This window comes from Camelus ferus, chromosome 10, assembly GCF_009834535.1.
Source record: "Camelus ferus isolate YT-003-E chromosome 10, BCGSAC_Cfer_1.0, whole genome shotgun sequence".
Taxonomy (NCBI): domain Eukaryota; kingdom Metazoa; phylum Chordata; class Mammalia; order Artiodactyla; family Camelidae; genus Camelus; species Camelus ferus.
Window position 1 is genome coordinate 44592996 of NC_045705.1, and position 21984 is coordinate 44614979.

Sequence of the window (21984 nt, forward strand, 5' to 3'; positions counted from 1 at the left end):
CTCTCCCCCTCCCTCTGCTACCATATCCAGATCCTACAGGGACCCTTTTTCTTCATATCTAACCTGAATATGGGATCCAAATCCATTTCCTTCTTTTCTATTAGCTCAGCTAAAACAAGGTAGCATTATTTTTTTTTAATTAAAATGAGAACTTTGCTAGAGATGAGTGAGGCAACAGCAGGAAACCAAAAGACACAAAGACCTATGCAAGTAGGCAAGTTGCTGACTCTGGGAATAAATTTAAATTTGTGCACAACAAAATGTATGTATATGATGATTTAAATAGCTTCCCATGTACTGAGCTCCTGCCATACACCAGGCATTAGTTTAGGGGTCTCACCACGTTAATCTCTGTTCCCCGGAATGACACACTACAAAGTAGCTGCTGAGAGTTGAAGGGCAATGAGAAGGTGGCACGCTCTTTCGGAGGGGACCAAGAAGTCCTCCCAGGAGAGGGGGTCTCACACTTCAGTGTTGTAAGAATGACCAGGGTGTAAAATGCGGACTTTGGGACTCTAATTCAGAAATGTGAATTTGAAGGACAAGATTTGTAAAGCTTCAGGATTTCTGTTTTTAGCAATTTCCTCAAGGGATGCTAGTGTAGACGGCTCATTAATCATACCTGCAGCATCAACAGTCTCAAGTTCACCGTCTCATCAGATCATGGGACTGGAGCTGTGTGCTTCACACTTAACCGAGAGCTACCATGTGGGACCTGCTTTCTCCCCAGTTACACAGCAGCAATTTGCATATACTCTGTTGAGGTATTATCTTTGGAGAGAGGTGCCATGTGTTTTAGGACTTTTTATCTCTTCAATTATACAATGGCAATAATTTGTTTACAACAAAAGGGAACTAGGGTGTGAAATGCAATCTAACAAAATGCAATCTGCCTTCACTGCAGAAGCCGTAACCTCCACCCGCCCACTTGTGAAACAGCACTGTTAACAGACAGCAAACCAACTGACTTACACACTATTTACAAAGATCAGAATGTAGCGATTGTTTCGTACTATGCAAATAGCACCCACCACGTCCATAAACTCCAGCAACCAGGAAACAACAATCATACCCTTCAGAGAAATGTCTACAACCAACAGAGGTGACAAGGACAGAAAATCTGAATTGAGCTTCTCAAAAAATGAGAAAAAACCCTTCACATCTGCCTTGCTCCCATCACTAGGGTTAGAGCAGCTCACTGCTGCTTCATAGACGAAAAAACTGAATCTCTGAGAGGTGAGGTGACATGCTATTAGAAAAGGATGAACAAAACCTTTTCCCCTTCTGCATGAGGATCTGACCTTGGGTTCACTGTCTAACTCTGTTCCCCTGGAAACTTGATAAAGATAGAATGTCAGCTATGTTACTAAGCAACACTGCTCATGAAAAAAAATGACCGTGGACAGTTACACTACATCTGGATGGGGAAGAGCTGTAAATGAAGTATAAATACTGTTGGTGGCCACCATCCTGGGCTCCTCTGAGCACTGTGACTACTGATTGGGCCCAAGCCTTGTGGGAACCATAGAAGTTATACACAGGGAGCTGTTACAAAGAGATACTGGCTCCATGGGACACAGGGCTTTTAAACTAGAGGGACTCCTGTGCCTGCCCCATGTGAATCTTGTTAACCTCACACCTGAGCTATCACCTGAGGTGGGAGGGGGCAGGGACAGCTCAGGGATGCTGTGTGGACTGCTGTTGGTACTGCTGTGAGGACCACTGCTCTGGAACATGAAATGCCCACACTGCCCCGCCAACAGCCTGTGACTCCTGTCTATACCCTTCGGAGGAGAATGGTGCCAGGTGTGGCCTGTGATGGTCTGACTGCCATCCTGAGCACATGCCCTGATAAGCAGTGCACTTGCCCAAAGCCACCCTCCTGGGACGTGGCAGGGCCAGAACTCAAACTCAGTTGGCTGCCTTCAAGGTACACGTTCTCTCTTTAATTGCAGGGCCCAACCTCTTCTTCTGAGATAACTGTATTCTGGTCCAAGAGACTGGTGCAACTGGAACAAACACCCACCAGACATTCCTCTCCCCTGCAGTGCCATGTGCCTAGGTTTGGAATCCTCTAACTCACCCCGCCTGCCCAACTCAGCAGCTGGTCTATTAGTTCACTGAGTTCCATTTCTACATGATCCCCACAGACTAATTTCAACACAACGATACCCTGGTTCGAACCTCTAAGATGGCGTTTTAAGCCCTCAGACAACTACGCCTTCTGGCAGGAGAGTCATGGTGACTTCAGAGCTGATTCCCAAACAGAGATGATTATCTCCCCTGAGTGCTGACAGGTACCGGAGCTCTCTCCTTGCCCTGGGTAACAGCTCTGCAATGGCAGGGGCCCCCTGCTGACCCAGGGAGGCCGCACCCCGCCAGTGAGACAATCTTGCAGAAGTTTCCCCTCTACTCTCCTACTCTGCAGGACATGAGTTTATTAACACAGTGAGCCCAGCACATGTCCTCTCAGATAAGCACCGGACCAGGAGAGGAGTCATTCCCTCCCAGTCTCCCCTTCCTTTTCTCTCGGCAGAAATCCTGAAACGGAAATCAGGGAAGGTGATATCACTTCTCTGAAGTCCTCCCCGAGCCTTCTGGCTGAGTGCATCTTCTTGCTCACAACTTTGACCACAGCTCTATTACAAGACAAATGAGCACCGCCCTTCCCGAGGTTGTGAGCCTCCAGGAAGCAGAGTCTGTGCCCAGTCCACACTGTTAGCATGACCAGCCCAATGCTGGACACAATTGGTGACAAAACAAACAAAGGAAAGAAACAACACGAAACAGGGGCACCCCAACCATGCTCCCTTCTGCATGACTTGGACCACCAAATTAATTCCATCCAGTCTAGACTGTAATTGTAGGTCAGCATCTTGATTAATGGCAGAATGTGGGCAACTTCCTCATGCTCACATCTCCGATCGCTCAGTCTGATAAAGAACTTGCTCTGCCAACCACAAAGTGACAAGTTTACAGAGATTCTAAACCAATGGCCCCAATGTTACTCAGACATGACGTTGTGCTGAGGGCTGGAAAACTTTATCTCCAGCCACATCTAGCTGTCCTCTTTTGCCCATGACAGGCAGCAGTGAACGAAGAGGAAGAAAGTGACCCAGAGCATGAAGACCTGAAAAAGGAACCCGTCAGAAAAGTGCTGCTGGGGCTCACGTGAGACAAGACCAGACAGCCAGTGAAAATGAAAGAATTCATTCACACTCCACAGTGGCTGATGACAGAGGACTTCAGACTCACTGTACAGAAGGGGAAACTGAGGTCTGGAGAAGTTAAGTGTCTTGAGGGAAGTCATGCCAGGTGGGAGTGAGCCTGATCTCCAACCCAAGTACTTTTGTATTATGCCAAGGTCATGAGTTGTAATGCTCAGCAAACTGTCAATAAAAAAGGTCAGTTTTTAGCAAATGATCTTATTTCAGCCTCTTAAAAACAATTTGCTTCATTTCAAAGACAAAGGGTAATTTGCCCAAGAGAATGAAGAGTGTCAAGTGTATAGAGAAACTAGCTTTCTCACACACTGTTGACAGGAATTATACATCAGGATAATCTTTTGGGAGCAAAATTTGACACTGTTTAAATAGCTGTAAAATGTGCATACACCCTCCAATGCAGAAATTCCACTGAAATGGTTGTATATGTGCAAAAAAGATACATGAGGACATCAATTCAGTGCTGTTTATAATATCAAAAAATTAGAAGCAAATTAAATGAAAGTGGTTAAAAATACTAAGGTAAGTTCATACAATGGAGTACTACGCAACTATCTTATAAAGAGAGATTGACCTGTACAAAAGGCTGTCCATGATTTATTCATTTTATTTATGAGATTTAAGATGTCATGTGAAAGAGAGTGTCTGTATATGTATAAGGCTCCTGTAAGAATTAAATTATTACTTAGAAAGCACTTGAAATAGTTCCTAGCAAAGAGTAAACATTTGGAAAAATTTATCAAAATGTGACAGTCTGTGTATGGAAAAAACATATAGAAGAATATAAACCAAGTGGTAAACAGTGGCTTTATCTGGGAGGTGGGATTACATAGGGTTCTTTTTCTTTTAAGAAATTTAGGTGTTGTCTGAATATTTTTATATAATTATTATTGTAGTGAAAATATCATAAAGATGTGCCTTCTATAAAATGAAAACCATTAGAATTCGGTCCAGGAATACTAAACATTTCAAACTTGTATGATGGACTAAATAGCTCAGAAATGCATGAGATTTCTGGCAGTGTTCACCCACTCAGAGGATGTAAGAGAGGGAATGGAAGGAAGAGAAAACAGATAACTGTCACAGATGCTGAAAAAGACAACCATTTCCTCTCCCCTGATAATCAGTGACTCTGGCCTGGAGGCTTAGAGCCACTTAGAGCCACCAGAGGAAGCCAAGGGCCACAGTATGTCCTGGTCATCCCGTGATGTCCCAGCCATCCTTTAACTGAGGTTTTGCCTTCAATCCTGCTCACACATCCTGCAGGCCGGGCAAGGCTCTAACCTGATCACTGTCTGCAGGAACACAAATCCAAAGGTGGAGCAAAACTATGATATCCCATAATGATACAGCAAACAATTCTCAGGTTTTCCTAAAAGCTAAGGATCTGCAGACTTTCCCTCAAACCTGCAAAATCTGAAATTTGAATCTTTAGGGAAACTAACAGGTCATATTGCTGTACAGAACATTCCGGGTTTTTGTCTATCAACTATGTATTTGATCACCTTATGGAATGAGCTAACGAACTGTGTGAGTCCCCCCGTGTTTCCTAGCTTCGGAGTACTACCCGTCACTTTTCTTCGGCTTTCCATTCCAGTTGACCGCGCAGTATAATCAGAACTAAATTCAGTGAGGCTGCCAAAATGGGGACTTGTTTCTTTAGACTTGATTTTAAGAGGAATGTTTCAGTATTTCCCCACAAAGTATAAAGTGCCCTGGGGTTTTTAAAAAGTTGCCTGTTTCAATTTCCTTTTAATCCTTTTTAAAACTTGGGACGAAGTGCTAAAATACTTTTTGTCATTTATTGACAGAGTAAGGAATTCTCATTGAACCTACTGATGTAACTAGATCAATTCCTAGCAGTGAAATTCCTGGGTCACATAAAAAAGCCCACGAATTGGTTTACCTGAGAATGAAATGTCAGAATACAATATAATCAGGGCCTGACTGACTCACAAGAAAGCTTCAAGGAAGGACAGGTAATGAGATTGTATCATGGACTTGACCTCATCCGAAAGCAGTCTGCGCCTCAACCACGGCACCAGCCACACCGAACTGCAATTCATCTGCTCACGAGAGTTCTCTCTCCGAGATTTTTCCAGATGAAGGATGACAGTTTATGCCCCCAAGTACACATAGTGTCTTATACACAGCCAGGTGGTTGAGTTATTTCTGCTCCCTCACCACAAAATATATTTTGCATGTAAGCTGGCTACCTCACAGTCTGCAATCAAGGTCAGACTCAAGGGAGAACACAGGGACCATGAAGAAAGGAGGGGGAAATACGGACGTCTCTGAAGGTACAATCACACGGCCCCTTTACCTCAGGATGGTGGGAAAGAATTAGTAAAAAAAAAAAAAAAAAAAAAAAAACACCCGGGCCTGTGCCAGCCTGGCTTTACCTCAGCTCCCTGGAGTAGGAGAGGCGGACAGGCTCACCGCTCCTGCACCTGGAACCACTGTCAGTTATCTGTATCACTGCGAATCCTTAGAGGACTCCGCAAGTCACAGCTCACACAGCATTTCCCCACGTACTCCCTCACCTGCTCCCCCAGAGACACCCCCGGGACAGGCGGGGCCAGAGCTCAAATCTGGGAGTCACACGTGCACTCACTGACCAGGGAGGGCCAAGTACTAAATCTCATTTAGCCTCATTTTCTTTATCCGTAAAACCGGGTTCATACTTACCTCCCGGAGTGTGTGAAGCTCAGGAAGCATAGCGAGCGTCTGAGTCCCGGCAAGTACAACGTGCTCAGCGATTAAGTACAAGCTCCCTCTCTTCTGACACTGAAGCCTGTCCCTTGAGCAATGCCTCTCTCAGAATTCACAGCCCCTGTCCTCTAAGAGGCCTTGGGGGCTCCCTGTCTGCTTGGGGCACCCGTGACAACCGCTGCCCAGGACGGAGGCAGACTGGTGGCTGCTCGAGCCCTGAAGGGGAACCCCTGGTGGGGCTGCATGGGTGACCCTGCACCTGTGTTTGGTTCTGAGACACAGGTCCAGCCAGCAACCCCGCTTCCTCGAACCACATCTGTTGCAGCAATGAGGAACCTTGTCTTCATTTTCTCAATCTTTTGGACACTGGCCTCACAGCCATCCTTCAGACTTTTTTAATGACAGCATCTCTCTAAAGGACGATGGGAAAGGGACCGGCTGCCCAACAGAGGGCCCTGCACAGGCTTCCGCTACACCCTCTTCACTCCCCTCTCTCCTTCACCTGCACATCTCTAACTAGCTCAGCTGTGAGCATGGCTGTTCCACTTCCAGGAGAAGCACAGCATTAACTGTGGCTCTGGACCCAAAGTGACTAGGCTGAGCCCCACCTCCACCTCTCACTGCCTCTGGTGTGACCTCGGCAAGGACTTCACCTCGCTTCATCCCTTGTAAAATGTAGATAGCAACGCAGTTTGTCTGGGGGAATTCAATGAGGCACATAGTAGGTACTCAACAAATAGCTCTTCCATATATATTATTTATATACATAAACATACCGTGAAAGTTCTGGAAGGACATGCATAGGATGGTTTATATTAGTATCCTTCAGGGAGCGTGGAGAGAACTTTCATTTGATATAAACTTATACCACTTCACGAGCATTTACTACTTTGGTAATTTAAACACACATTTAAAAAGAACACACTTGGGTACGGTGATGAAAAGGAAAGGAATGGAGGAGATGGGAAGGGAGGGGAGAAAAGAGAGAGAAGGAGAAAAAGAATTTGTTTGAGGCAGAAGCCAAAGGCTAGATCAGAGTCTTGACTGGTTGAGACATTCTGGTTATAGCTTTGGTGCTAGTTGCAGAGTTGCCAACGCTTCGCCTGGGAAACCTTCTGCTACGTGTATGTCAGCCCGACACAAATGTCCTTCCTATTTCCTGCAGTATACTAGGTGGGGATGGGGTGGGGGCTGCGGGAAGCTCAGTTCCATTGGACCAAGTTATCCTGAGCTGGAGAGGTGGGTGAAGGAGGTTCTGATCTTATTCATGGTGAGAGGGCCGCCCAGTCTCCCGGAGCACTTTGGGGAGCAGGAGGCAGCTCTCCTTGGTCCCAGGGGAGGAGGGGGGTACATCCAGGACAAGCCCTAGGAAGCTTCCATACTACCAGGCACGAAATGCTTCCCAGAGACCTGGGCATGTCCCCCTGAGAAGTCGAGACCACTTTGCCTGGGAGGAATAAAGGAGAGCTCTGCCTATTACTGAAGAGTCCTCTAGGCTGTCTCAGTTTCTCTGTCTCCCAAGAATCATGGACAGAGACTGCTGCAAGCAAAGGTTTGTTCTCCTCCTTTCTGTGCCAGAGTCCCCACAGGGCTACTTACCTTCTTCCCCAACCTAAAAGCTTAGCACTACGCATAGTTAAAAATCATATCCTTTTTTGGTAAAAGTTACATTATCAGAACACCAAGAGGAATGCTGCCTACTTCTCATGTGTAGCCAAGATATTCATTTAGCCAACTCACATATCTGACTATTTCAAAGGGTGAAAACCCCTGTGTTCCTATCTCCCCTCACATCACTTCTGATGGGTAGAAAACCTTATCAGCTCACAAAATTCACACCCCAAGCAGCTTGCATTTCTAGAAAACCACCCACTGCATAGAGCACGTTCTATGAAAGTTTACTTTCAAATTCCAAATGCTATATTGCTTCTGTGTGTCTTCAGGGCCCCACACAGACAAACACTGCTATTTCAGCTGGCAACTGTGAAGACGACAGTATTTCCCCCACTTCATTAATACCTCTGCTAACAAAGTTCCCACCAGCCAAGCAGGTCCGTGTGACCCATGCCCATCACTCTATTTACAACCCCACATTCACCCAGAGAAACTGGATCTGCTATAAAAGAGGCCAGAAAGGAATCCCAAGAAGGTGGCTTACCTTTCTCGTGGCTGCTTGGCGGTGGTGGTGGGGGAGGGGAGGTGACCGGTTTGGACTTGTCATAGTTGTTAAAGCTCTGGCTCCGCCGGTTGTTAGCAGCGGCTGACCCTCCGCGTGTTTTGGCCTCGCTGCCCGCAGCGGATACCCTTGCGGTAGGACCTGGAAGTCTAAAATGCAAAAGCAACAGAGTAACGGCTTCAGTCTCAGAACAGCAGTTGTCTCAGAAGAAGGAACCGCAGCCATGCAGGACATCGGGTCTGTGGAGGTCTACCAGCCCGAGGATTTAATGCAACCGCCACAAACATCTAGGCTAGCAATGACCCCAGTAAAGTCCAAGAGCAAAGCACGAGCAATTTTCCTTTGAGCAGAGAGAGGAATTTTGAAGGAAAAGCATATGAATGTGTTTGCTGACTAAAAAACACAAAGCTCATCTTCCTTCTTCTCTTGGATGAGTAATTTTACTTTTCAAGAGGGCCAAACCATGTCGTCTCTAATTCTATCAAGGGTGGAACGTAAAGGCTTGTCAAGACTCTAAACTGTTTACTGTGTGTGGGCATCTCTTCTGGTAGGTACTAAAAATGGTCTTCACCATAATCTAGGGATGTAAGCATCAAGAAAAAGACCTAATTTATCATGATCAGAAAGGGAGCTGCTACCTCAGAACCCAAGCCATCTGCAATGAAAACTTATGGCCTGGATGGAAACACTTGTTCAGACATTCATTTTCCTTCGACACCTGACAGCCTGTCTCTGTAGACACTGCTCTAAGTCTGAAGCCCAGGTTCTCTGCACAGGAGATGGATAAAATCATGCATTTTTTCTGTAAAATGAGCAGGAATCTGTTAGTCTAAAGACAAACACACACTTTCTCTTTAAATAAAACACTTCATTTTGGGGTGGTTTGGGAAATAAAGTCAGCAGACTAATTTCTGGTAATGTGTCTGAAGAATTATGGCCTATTCCCGAAAGACTTAAGGGTAAGACTCCCCAAATCAGAATTTTGGATCAGGGACTACTAAGAGGACTGTTTCCAATCATTAAAGTTGAAAGATGAATAAATGACGAAATATTTAGTTATATCTTTCAGCTAAAACCCACTTAGCTGTGTTTTAAAGCCACTGGAACCTCAGCTGACTAGCATCAGATCTAGTGATAAGTCTGAATTTTCAACTCATAAAGCTTTCAGCCTTCTCTTTCCACACAAATCTGTAAGTACCAAAGAAGTCTGCAGTCTGGAAGCAGATATAAGCAGGCGAACACTTTAAACTTTTTCTTGTTGGCTGAGCAAGAAAGATGGTTGTAGAGTAAACAGGGAACACGAGCTGGTGTGAGAGGACTGTAAAATTTATACAGTTAAGAAGAAGCTGGCCCAATTCCTTAACTGGGAGCTAGCAGAGAAGGAAGGGGGTGAGTTCTTCCCCCAACAAGTGGCAGAGGGAAGGCCTCACCTCCCACCTCACTTGGAGGATTTGCACGTTAACCATCTTGTTTGGAAAAGATGGTCGCCCTATGAAGACAGGCACAGGGTAGGATGCAAAATCAGCAGCGCCAGTGCCTGTGTTTGGGGACCAGAGGCAGCCAGCTCAACACATCAAGGAGCTCTACCCAGCAGTGGGATTTTGGTACCTCTTGGTTCTGCTTCCCATGCAAACAGCATCCTGCAAGCCCTCCAAGATAGACACTGTTATTTGAGGACTCAGCCAGTGGCAGAGCTGTTGCAGGTGCAAACGTGGGGCTCCTTCAGGCTGGACTCTGCAGGAGTCTTTATGCCCACAGATAGGCCTGGGAAAGGATTATGGACTTGTTCCAAGATGATGTCATAGCAACAGTTTTAAGTGGTGCAGGGTAACACAGGTCACAGCAGTCTGCATCAGTGGGGAATTGGCAAAGAACAGGGAAGCCAAAGGCAACAAGGAGGGAGAAGATGCATTCCTTTCAGAGTTGCTATAGAGGCCCCCCCTGCCCTGACCTGGGACTGGACCACAGAATTTTTTTTAGGGCAGCACAGGGCCTTTATAGGGGCAAGAAATTAAAGTGCTGGATGGAATGGGCACAACCTTGAATGATGTAGGCAACCTGGTCCTCTGTGATGCATTGTGGTACAATGGATAGAATATGGATTTTTCTCCATGTATTCGACCAGTCTGATAATCTGAGATTCATGTTCCAGATCTGTAACTTCAGAATAATAATAAGTACACCCAGTGGGTATAACCTTGAAATGGCACTTAATGTCCAGCCTGTTGTAAGTACTCGATGCATGCTGGTTTCCCTTCCCATCCTCTCTGCTGAGCATAGATTCATAAAGAAATTGGACATTGTCATAAAGAAAACATGCTATGATAGCACAAAGAATCAGACAAATAAGGAAGGAAATGGATGGATTTAGGTTCAAGAAGCAGAAGAGAGCTGGACAAAAGTCAACACACAAGAGTCAGACATCAACATTTCCAAAGAGGCAAGACAGGCTTTGGCAGACACGATTCATCATCTCCCAAAGGAACATTCGAGAAGAGAAACTGCTTCATCCAAGTAGCTGTGAAGAAGACCTGCCCCTGGGGGTACCTCCAAGCCATCTGTGGGCCCCACTCCCCAGAGGGACACATCCTCAGTCTTAGATTAACTGACACAGCACTGGTTTCCCAGGGTGGTCACCACTGGATCCTCTTCCTCAAGTCAGGACCTAGAGGTGCTCCTTTGATGGGAGTGACTCATCCTTCAAATGGTTACAGGTGGTACCAAGTTTCCCGAGAAATGGAAGAAGCGGTCTTGAGGGCCCTGAGGACAGCTGACACGGTTGGCAAATACCTAGCTATCAAAACCCACCATAAAGCTCATGCCAACTCATGTCACCCTCTACCTCATCACCACTACACCCTAGTAAGGACAGCGCCCTTAACTGGACTGAATGGGAAAACTGGATGGACAACTTCTTCCAAGTGTCGGAAGGAATCTACATCAACACTATGCTTTAAAACTTGGGTTCTTTTGTGAATGGGGTTGGACACTTGCTTCCTCCCAAGCAAGAACCCTCCATCCCTTTGCAGTTTTCAGCAGAGTCAGCCTCACAAAGACCATGAATGAATGTGTGGTGGGTGTAAGGAAAAAAGCTTAATTTGGACCCACCCATGAGGGAACCAAAACACTCCTTGAGATGGATGAGTCCATCCACAATCTGAATTAACCAAATGAATTGTAAATCCAGGATTTCAAAGCCAAAGGTGACCATGAGATCCTAAGATACCTGAGCAATCCTGGGAAGGGGACTGGACCTCACAAATTGAAGGAGTGATGTGCTATGTTTGTGTTTTTGAGACCCTCCTTACCCCAGTTCGTATGTTGAAATCGTAAGGCCCAACGTGGTGGTATTAGGATGTGGGACCTTTAGGAGGTGATGAGGTCATGAAGCAGAGCCCTCATGAATGAGATTAATGCCCTTATAAATGAGGATCCAGAGGGCTAGCTCGCCTCTTCCACCATGTGAGGACGCAGTAAGAAGTCAGCAGTCTGCAACCTGCAAGAGGGCCTTCACCAGAATCTGATCATGCTAGCACCTCAGTCTTGGACTTCCAGCCTCCAGAACTGGGAACAATAAATTTCTGTTGCCTGTAAGTCACCCAATCTGTGGTGTTTAAGATGGCAGCCCCAACAGACGACCACAGGGTTCTAGCTCAACCTTATCTAGATCTTCAGGGGCAGATTGATCCTAGCTGGCATCTTAATTACACATGTGCTGATAAAATATATGAAAGGTCAGAAGTAATTCAAAGAAGGAAAATGATGACATTGGGAGGTTGGTGAGATGTTCAGGGAAGGTTCCAAATAAAAGCCACCCCAGAGCACAATGTGGCATGTGGAATTGTTAGGTAGTTTAGATAGAAATGAGTACTGGGCGGGGGAGAGGAAGGGGAAAGGAACAATCCAGAACACAAGGAACCTGAGCTGTCAATTAACCAGAGCACAGGGAATCAATCAGTTAATCAGTTAATCAATCAACCACGAAACCAGGATATAAAAACAGGAGGAAAGAGAGAGCGGCGCCAGTTTTCCTCTCTTGGACTGGCCCGCTCCCAGTTCTCAGGAGTGTACTATCTTTCACTATTTAGTTTACTCCACTAATAAAATTTGCTTATCACGCTTTTTCCTGTCTCTTGTCAAAAATCTTTTTTTCAGGTGACAAAGAACCAAGGTAATTCTTATTTTCCTTTTCTAGATAACAGAATGAGTGTCAGCCAGGGGCAAGAAGGCAGGGTGGCAGAGGGGTCATGTGGAGGGAAGTTTGCAAAAAAAAAAAAAAAAAAAAAAGCACAGAGGAAAGAAAGAGGTAGCATGTACTGGGGCCTGGGGGACAGCGTGGAAGGAAATGAGGCTGGAAAAGCAGGAGGGGCCAGCTTCAAAAGTCACTCTATGAATCTGGGACTTGGTCTTGTCCTCCAGCAATGAGGCATTCATCAGGGAGGCAGAGGATCTTCCAGTTTATAGTGACACAGGCCCTTGGCTAACATCTTGAAGTTCATTATTGTTAACACCCTTGTGCATCGGGAGAACTTCTGTCAAGCCCCAGCCTGGAAGCCAGCTGCTGTCTGTATATTAGAATTCTTCTCTGCTGCAGAGCTGGGTCCTGCTCCTGTGGAACAGCTGCAGGTACCACAACAGATGCTGCCCCTGGTGCCTGCCTCACTGAGAAAAAGTAGCCAGAGAGGAATGCGGCAAGTCAACCTCCAATCATTTACACACTGCTACATTCAGAGTGCCAGTAGCCCAGTAGGTTCCGACGGCTCCTTTGCAGGAGGAACTCTGCTGCCCACAATCATTCCATATTCAGACAACAGTTACAAAATGACAGAGGACACGGGTGGGTTCTATGATACACACACACACGTTGCTTTTTTAAAGAAATGAAGTTTAAGGGAAGAGGTGTAATTAAGAGGAGGCAGAAAAATCCTGCAGCCCTGGGAACCATGGTCAACTTCTCCAGCATGTGTGCAGTGGAGCAGGCAGGGGCAGGAAGGCTGTCACTCCTGGCACGTAACCTGCGCCTGCATCCTGGCGCCATGTGCTGTACGTGCTGATGGGGAGAAAGCGGTTCTTCTCCCTAAAACCACTTCAAAGGCCGGGAGAAGATGGCCCTCCCAGGAAGGAAGGCAGCTTGTGTGCACATGCTCAGGACCTCGGCGGGTTAGAGGTCATAATCAGAGCTGCTTTTGGAGACAAGATGATTAAATGCTAAATCTCTCATCTCTGTGGCATCTGCTTTTCAGCAGCTGGGTGGAGAGGACCAAACTACGAGTGGCAATGACTCCTCTCTGCGAGATGGTCCTGCTGAGATCAACTCTGTGGGACTTGCTAGAGTTGGCCCAGATCAACCCAAACCACCAACATCACTGTATCAGCTATTTATGGTGCACTGATTACATGCCAGGTAGTCAAGGACTGGAAGTGACTTTATTTAATCCACATAGCGCTGTGATAAGGCAGGATTACCCCATTTTACCAATAAGGAAACACAGGCTCATGGAAATTAGATAATTGGCCTGCATAACATAGTACGTGGTGAAAACCAGGTTTGCTAGGTTTGACTGCAAAGCTGCACTCTTAATCATTACGCTTCACTACTTCCCACAGGCAGAATAAGCCTAAATACCTGAGGCTCACCAGGGATGCCCAGAGGCAATATCGTGGTCAAAGGCAGAAATTCATAGAAATCCTTCAACCCTGCACCAGTTCCCTCCATAAGCCCCTTCCCTGTGGTGAGACTCAAGGGTGAGGCTTCCCACCCGGTTCAACATTCCTGCTGCCTGTCAAGGTGTTTGGCTCCAGCAGATGTTCAATCAATGTTTGCACCTGAACAAGAGACCTATTTCTGGCGCTCTGGGAGAGGTGTCCTACTCAGCCAGAGGGGTAGGGCTGTTTCTTTTGGCAACCAAACTTTACTGCTACTTTTGGTGGTGCCTGATCAGCTAAAATGCTTATCAAGATTGTGCTCAAGGCTAAGGGCGGGGAAGTGGGGTGAAGGTAAGGCAAGGATGAGTGTTAGGCAAATAATAAAATGAAGAACATCCCTTTATTGGGCTCATCAGAAACAATGTGTCCAAAAGAAACCCTAGGTGAGGGATAAGACCCTGACGGAAAGCCAGACCTTGGTTTCGGTCACCTCGGAAGCCCCATGCCCAGCATGCCCCCAGGGCAGGGCAGACACACCCTCATCCTTCAGTTCTTCCTCTCTTCCCATTCCCACCCCCCCCCCCACCTCCTCCTCCATCATCTGGGACTGATAACAGATCATTCACCGGATGGGCATGTGCTTCCAATTAGATACTTCCCCAGCCAGCTCCTGTTTTCTCTCTCTCTCCCAGAACTTGGCATCGTGGGAACAAACACCAGACTGCAGGTTTCTGCCAAGGTCCCCACCCCCACTTCCTTTCCTATGTATGGACATTGCGTGATGCTCAAAAAAAAAAGGGGGGGGGACCCAGTTTACCAGTGCAGTGGGGGTCTGTCTGACTTGGGCCTGTGCTGTCAGGGAAAGCAGTCACTCTCCAGCACGCTGCTATGGGCTCTCTGTGTCTCCCGCTCTGCAAATTCATATGTTGTCACCCCAACGTGACGGTATCTGGAGATGGGGTCACTGGGAGGTAATTAGGTCACAAAAGTGGAGCCCTCATGATGGGATGAGTGCCTCAGAAGAGAGGCAGGAGAGCCCGCTTTCTCCCTGCTCTCCACCCTGTGAGGACACCGCAGGGACACGGCCATCTGTAAATCGGCAAGAGGCCTCTCATCAGAACCCGACCGCGCTGGCACCCTGACCTTGGATTTCCCAGTCTCCAGAACTGCAAGAAGTGAATTTCTGTTAAGTCACTTGCTCTATGGTGATGTGTTACAGCAACCAGAGCTGGCTAAGACATGTGGCTATGAGATGCAGAACCAAGTCTGGGTAACATGCTGACTTGTTCTACAGAGAAGCAACCGCCCTGTGGCGTCTCCCCCCAGCCAGGAAGATCCTGAGTCGGGCCTCCCCCTGCATAAGCTTTTTTAAAAAGTTAACTCTGATTAGAAAAGGTACCCACTTAGAGCCTAAGAGAGTGGGTTCCATATTTGTGACGCAAATACAGAGAGGGATGCAGCGTGGGCATTCCTTTAGCTTTAAGTGAGAGTTTGACGAAAAAGAAATACCAGCCGTAACGCGGAGATTTCATCTGACAGGATGCCACAAGGCAATGGGAGGCAAAAGGCCAGGAGAAATGGTTGAAGCCTGAGATTTTAAAAAGCAGCCTAACAACCACATCAAGACCAGAATTCAAGGAGGTCCTCCTCCTTGAGGGGAGAGATTAACACAGTGGTTAAAGTGAGGGTTCTGATTACCTGGTCTCAAATTTGGGTTTTTCCACTTTCTGTGTGACTTTAGTAACTTACCGAACTTAAGTTTTAGTTTGCTCATCTGTAAAATGGGGATAATAACATGACTTACCGCAAGAAGGCTGATGTGAAGATTAAATAAGATAATGTATTCAAACTAGTGCATGATAAGCATTTAATAAATGTTAGCTGTCGATACCTTTAGAACAACAGTAGATACAAGGATGTAACTGCCATTTCCCATTCCCTGGAATGGGTCCTCAGAGGATGCAGCAGATGCCAAACTCTGAGTCAAGAGAATTAATTAGTGAGCAGTCCTAATTTTTATTTTCAGGAAACTGGGGTGATCCCTCCACGGTACACAAGAGCATCCAGAAATAAAAATAAGACAGAGCTGCCTTATTGCTTTGTCCCCTCTGAATAATCGGATTCATGCTTCAGGTCTTTAAAACTCAAGAGAAAAACTAATCTCACATTAGTAATTTAGCAACAGCAACAATAACAAAAAACATCACACACAGAAATGAGATGCAGGTGAGGTGGGATCAGGCCAGGACAGAGCAGGGAGCCAAAGTCATGATAAAACCACTGTGGAAAACCACCTAGAAACTCATCTCTCTACAAATCAGAATGGACTTTGACACCCCAGCAATCAAAGACAAAAATCAATGAAATGCAGAAACCTCACACACAACTCAACCTCACTTACACTCAATCTCTCTCTCTCTGTCACACACACAAACACACACACACGCATGCCCCCCACCCTCAACAACCCCGCGGCCACCCTCGACTTTCCAACATTGGGTCATCAGCCAAAGCATGTTGGGTTTTCCCAAACTGCAAACATGACACAGGGAGAGGGACCAAAAGGAAATGCAGCCAGAACAAAGGGCAGGAGGAGTTGGGTTGAAACCATGCTTTGCAGGGTGTGGAGAAAGTCTAACCTAGAGATCTTTTTCTGACCGAGAGTGAAGCGGATGATTTTGCTTTGTGATGAGTCCTTGGATGATGCACTGCATGATAGGAAAGAAAAAAGTGGAAGAGGTGAGTGAGGGGAGAGAAGATGCATTAGACACACAAGCAAATAATCAGAGTCCTGTGACAATGGGACCGGCTCCAGGGTTCCCCCCGCCCACTTTTCCCACAACATGCAGCTTTCTTTCTAGGTCTGACTTCTCTGATTTGATAAATCTCCACTGTGAAGAAATTGCTATCAAGATTATCTAAGAACTTGTGTGACTTTCTTTTTCTTTTAATTCCAAATGTCTTCTCTGCTATCAGTCACTATAAGGCCCTTCTTCCATAATAAGATGCTGAAGCTGGGGGTCTCTGACGAGTACACTTTTGCCTTTCCAACATATTTAGAAGCTTTGATTTCACATGCTTGTTCTACCAGGGTGCTTTTTCCATTAATATCCTGAATATCCCATAAAGTTGCCCCCCAAAAAAGGGTGGAGATGTTTGCAAGGTTTGCTGGTCTTGGGAATGTCTTAAAGTCTTCTGAACTTGCTAAATTCTGGGCTTTGAGCCATAAATTTATAAATATGAAGAATCATGGTTGGACTTCATAAAAAAGTTAAATTTATTTACTACCTTGTGAAAGATAGAAATATTTATCTTTCTTGCATCCATATATACTATACCATGTTCATAAAAGGATCTGAGATGAGGAATGCAATGTTAGGAAGTGGAGAAAGAGACAACAGAGAATGAATTTTTTTTTTTAAAGCAATTTTCTGGATTTTTCCTAAAAAGCTAAATACTGATAATATGTAAGGTAGACATAGATGGGGAAGAATTTCATGAGGTGGAGTGTGGGTCAAGTTCTCAGCCATCACATAAGGTACTGAGAAGAGCTGAATTTAAGAGAAGCTGCTCTGATTCCTTCATGCCAATGCCTCCAATTTCCTTGCTCAGCTTCCCCAACTGCTTCATTAACACACATTATGGAAAAGTTGCCAAGTTTTAATATTTGCTATCCCAAGAGGTACGATACTGAGGTGTGTTCATATCTGGCAGAGTTCTAAGGGAGGGGCAACCCAAACCTGGTATCTGGGTGTTGTGTCAACATTTGACATTGATGATCAAGGGTCTGAACCATTACCCTCGGGACTTTGTCAGAATTTGAGAAGAGAAATACAATAGAACTAAGCCAGTGAAGCTATTTTACTATTCTTAAATTTACAGCTAGAGCATCAGCATGGGGTATCGTATTTCTAGACCTTGAGAACAAGATATTCTCTGGAAATAAAATTAGAAAGTATTAGTATATAATGGATAAAACCAGTCATTTGCAGAAGGAACCCAATCTGAGCCAAATAAAGGATGAATGAGGACATACAGTAACTCCAAAATTTGTCTCCACATTACAGAGTGGGGCACCACGATGGCAGAAACTACTCTGGAATAAATGGATCTAAAAATCTGGCTTAAATGAACTTGGCTCATCTTTAGGTAAGGCATTTACTAATGGTAGGATGTTTTTTCTTACTGGGAGATGGGTGTCCTGAATGGAACATCTGGTTCTTTTCAGAAGACAAATGCTTCCCATGGAAATGGATATCTCAGGCTGGCACAGCCCAGTGACACAAGCCCAGAGTTTTCTCAACACATGTTCCTGGAAACCCTATGCAATGAGATGCTCTATAAAACAAGAAGAGTTCTGTGGCTGAGTTTGAGAATGCTTCCTATGCCCTCTTCTGTGCACACATGTTCCTTCCCCCAGCTTCCTTATCTTAATAAATATCACCATTTTCCTAGCTGCTTAAGCCAGAAATCTAACCTTTACCTGTGATTCCTCTCCCTCATTCCAGAGAGTCAATCTGCCTGTAGTCCTGTTGGCTCATCCTCCAAAATGGCCCAGAACTGGTCCATCTCTGTATCTGCTCTACCACCTTGATCCAAGCCACTGTCATCAAGAGGACCACAGAAGCCTCTGAGCTGGGTCCTCCCTTCTGTTCTTGCTCCTCCATAGTCTTATTCTCCAGAGAGGAGCAAAGGTGACTTTTTTTTTTTTAAAAAAAAAACTGTAAATCAAATCAAGTCTTTCTCCTGCTCAAGACTCTCCAATGGCTTCCTGTTAGCTTTAGGATGAAATATGAACTTTACCCAGTTTAATTGTCTCTCTGTGACCTGGCTTCAGGGCTACAGGACTACACAGCTTCAGAGGACACCACTCACACTGTCTCCCACGTAAGTGGTGGCAGCCCTCTTTGCTTGCACCTCCCACTTCCCTTTACCCACTGAACTCCAGCCACATTAGCCTTCTTTCTGCTCCTCCAACCTGCCAAGCTTACTCCCACCACACGGCCTTTGCACCAGCTGCTCCCTCTGCCTCATCTATTCCACACCTGCCTGGCTAGCTCCTTGTCATTCATAGTTCCACTTTGGTGTCATGTCCTCAAAGAAACCTTCCTACCAATCCAACCTAAGTTATTAACCCAATCCCTCTGAATCTCATCATCTGATTGTAGCACCACTATCTGATATGTCTCTTTCCCTTTCATTTGCCTGCCTCCTCCAGTAGAATGCCAGAGCAGGCACCTTAGATATCTCATTTCGCCTTGACCCCCAAGTACCTAGAACAGTGCCTGGCACACAGAAGGCATTCAAACACTAACTGGATAAATGAATGCATATTGGCAGATTCCAGGATCTCAGTAGTTCCCTGAAGTAACAGAACAACTGAACCCAGATTATTTCCCAATTTTTCCCCCATAGAAGCCTCTCCCTGAAAGTCACTATCCAGGGAATAGGCCCTCTGCAGAATGCAGTGTGGGGGATGGCGTTCTGATCATTCAATCATCCCACTCCATCAGGGAGGGGACCTCTCTCACCAAAGAATGGCTCCCACCCAGGTGGTGCTTCAGGGCAAAGGGGCAGAGGCTGGCTGCCTGGCTGTCTATTCTTTATTGCTGGTCAATGCACCTCTACCAGCCCACACACTAGTTTCCATAATGTGAACTGGACATAATTAGATAATTAGGGAGACTGATTTACATCATATCTATCACTGCTGGTTTTAACACCATCAAAACTGGGGAACAGCAGTTCTCATGGGGAGAAAAGCCGTAACCATCTGTAAGGCAGCTACTTTATTTGAACCACTCTGCGCAACTACAACGGGCTACCAAGGATGAAGGTAAGTGAGAAACCTTATGATTACTAATGCCGAGGCTTTGGGGGACTGGAAAGAAAAAGCTATTTCTCTTTAGTGTATATTAAATGAAACCAAGCAATCAAGTTGATCAGTGACATTTAGGTTTGATAGCTAAAGGTTTATGACTTGAAAAATAATTATTATGGGCTTTTCTCCAGAACTTCCCTATGAATCAAAAACTTTCTAGTTCCTCATCCCCCCCTTTTTTTCTGTCATTAGAACAAATATGTTACAAGGTGATCTTTTACAGAGTTGCTAAGGAATGCAACTATTCGCATCATGACAGGGTAGATGGCAACTGCCCTGGTGTTCCGTTGGTGTATCTGGTGTATTATTCTACAGTGAGTCCCACTGGCAAGGTCGGTCCCTCTAGAAACATCAACAAAATCTAGGCCCTAACCTAGAAAGCAGAGGATCACAGCTGACACCACTACTCAGGTTCTAAGGTCAGCAAAACTCAGTCACGTTTTAATGATAACTGCTCCCATCAGGGGATGTTGGCCCTCACAGGGAAGGGGGCTACCTCTTTCCCCGCTAAAAACCCCTTGCCATCTTTCTTCTGCATTTCTCCTATAGCAAAGCAGAGGCATCTGCTGGAGACCTTTTGCCTCCACTCAGTGAAATTACTTGCACATATAACACTGAACACCCAGCTTGGAGGCAGACACGCAGAAGTCTGAAGTCTATTTTAGGGGTTGTTTATTGCCTAAGAGCATGTGTACGTGTAATAGGGCAGAGTTAAGGCAGGAGCAGCTAATTAGCTTTGGCTGCTGGCGATTCTGATCTAGAAAAGGACACATCTCCGCCAGGCGCATCCATCCACTTCAAGGTCACGCTCATTCCCCACAAATGACCAGTAGTCCTCAGCACCAAGGAAGCACAAATGAAAAACACGCTCAGTGCGGGCTAGGGTGTGGTCAGCGGGGCGGAAGACCCCTGGAAAAGCAGAACTCTCAGCTGGCGAGGAGCCCACCTGGACTGCATCTCCGCTTGTGCTTTTGACTGCTGATGTGGCGCTGGCTGGTGAGGCTGGCCCGGGGCGTGAGGGGTGGCTGGCACCTGTTGCTGGGGAGTGCCAGCCTGGCACTGCGAGGGGGCCCCGGCCGCCTGGGACCCGGCGGGCGGCAGCGGTGAGGAGAGGTGCTGCTTCTGGGGCTGGGGCTGTTGCTGCTGCTGTTTGTACCGGGAGAGGCTGAAGAAGAGGCCTAGAATGGCCTTGAGGTTGCCATTCCTGATTTCTGCAAGACAATAAAGAGATGCGGGTTAGCGGGAAGAATCCTTTCTGGGGAGCCCTTTTCCCGGTCCCTTCAGTAGGCTGCTTCAGCCCTCCTTTGAGTTTAGTTCCTCTAGGAGATGACAGATTTCCCCAACACCTAATTGGTATCACAGTCAATTAAAATCAGGCTGAGACCACAAAGAAATTAGTTTATTCTCCCTACTGGGATTGGCGTGGAGATGTGAGGCAAGTTGCAACTGGGATGTCTGGCCGAGGAAATTCTCAGGACACCACCAGAAAAGTCAGAGTCCCAAGCAAGTCTGTGCTTGTCCGGGAGGCAGCACGAGCGATACAAGGACAGAGGCAGCGGGGGAACTCACTGGTCTCCACGTGGCTCTGCTAAGTCCGTGCTCTGTGCCTCAAGCCACTTCAAGTGTGCCAAGTGGCTGCCGGACTGCTCCACAGTTCCTGCCCTGCGTTACCCAATCATCCTTCCCTCAGACCTATGGCCCTGAGTCTCTCCTGCTTGCTGAATAAATAACCTGAATTTGGGGTGGGTGTGGGGATAGGTAATAGGGCTTGCTTCCATAGAGAACTCACGCAAAAATTCTCTTATAGGAAATTCGTGCAGAGTTGGGGATGTGAAAATTTTTGCTCCAGACAGAATTTTTTTCAGATGTTAAAATGTATTTGCCTCGAGGCATGCATAAAGAGTCGCAGAGAGGGAATAAAATATTTATTCACAGGCAGAGGATTTGGATGCAAAGCAATCCCTCCTTTTATGCAGTTAACATCAGATGCTGATGGCCAAGGTCTAAACTGACCCTGAGGGTGAAGTGATAGGGCCACCCAGCTCGAGGGACAGAGGAGGAGGAGCCTGGGGGGAAGCTTTGCTTTCCTCTGCTTTGCTTCCACCCTTAGGCTGAATTTCTTTTTCTGAACTGGCAAGGGGGTTAGAGGGAGTGGAGCTGGAGGAAGGGAGGCCTCCCTTGCCTGCGAGGGTCACACAGACCTCCAGGTTAGCCCCAGGCTGGGGAAGAGGATGCTGATAAAGGAACCGGAGTTTCCGCCAAGGACCAGTAGAGAAGCAGAAGGTATGAATGGGGTCCTTTCAGAAACCAGCCCCACTCCCTGTAAGCCTGCCAGCACCCCGGGG

General features: G+C 46.4%; 1 protein-coding gene across 1 annotated transcript in view; it reads right to left on the reverse strand.

Annotated features, from left to right (window-relative positions):
* The window catches only part of NAV2 (neuron navigator 2), a 365374-nt gene that overhangs the window by 190227 nt on the left and 153163 nt on the right, over positions 1–21984 (reverse strand). The window contains 3 exon segments of the mRNA XM_032488868.1: positions 8095–8261; positions 16398–16466; positions 20586–20850. Coding sequence (XP_032344759.1) covers positions 8095–8261; positions 16398–16466; positions 20586–20850 — 501 coding nt within the window.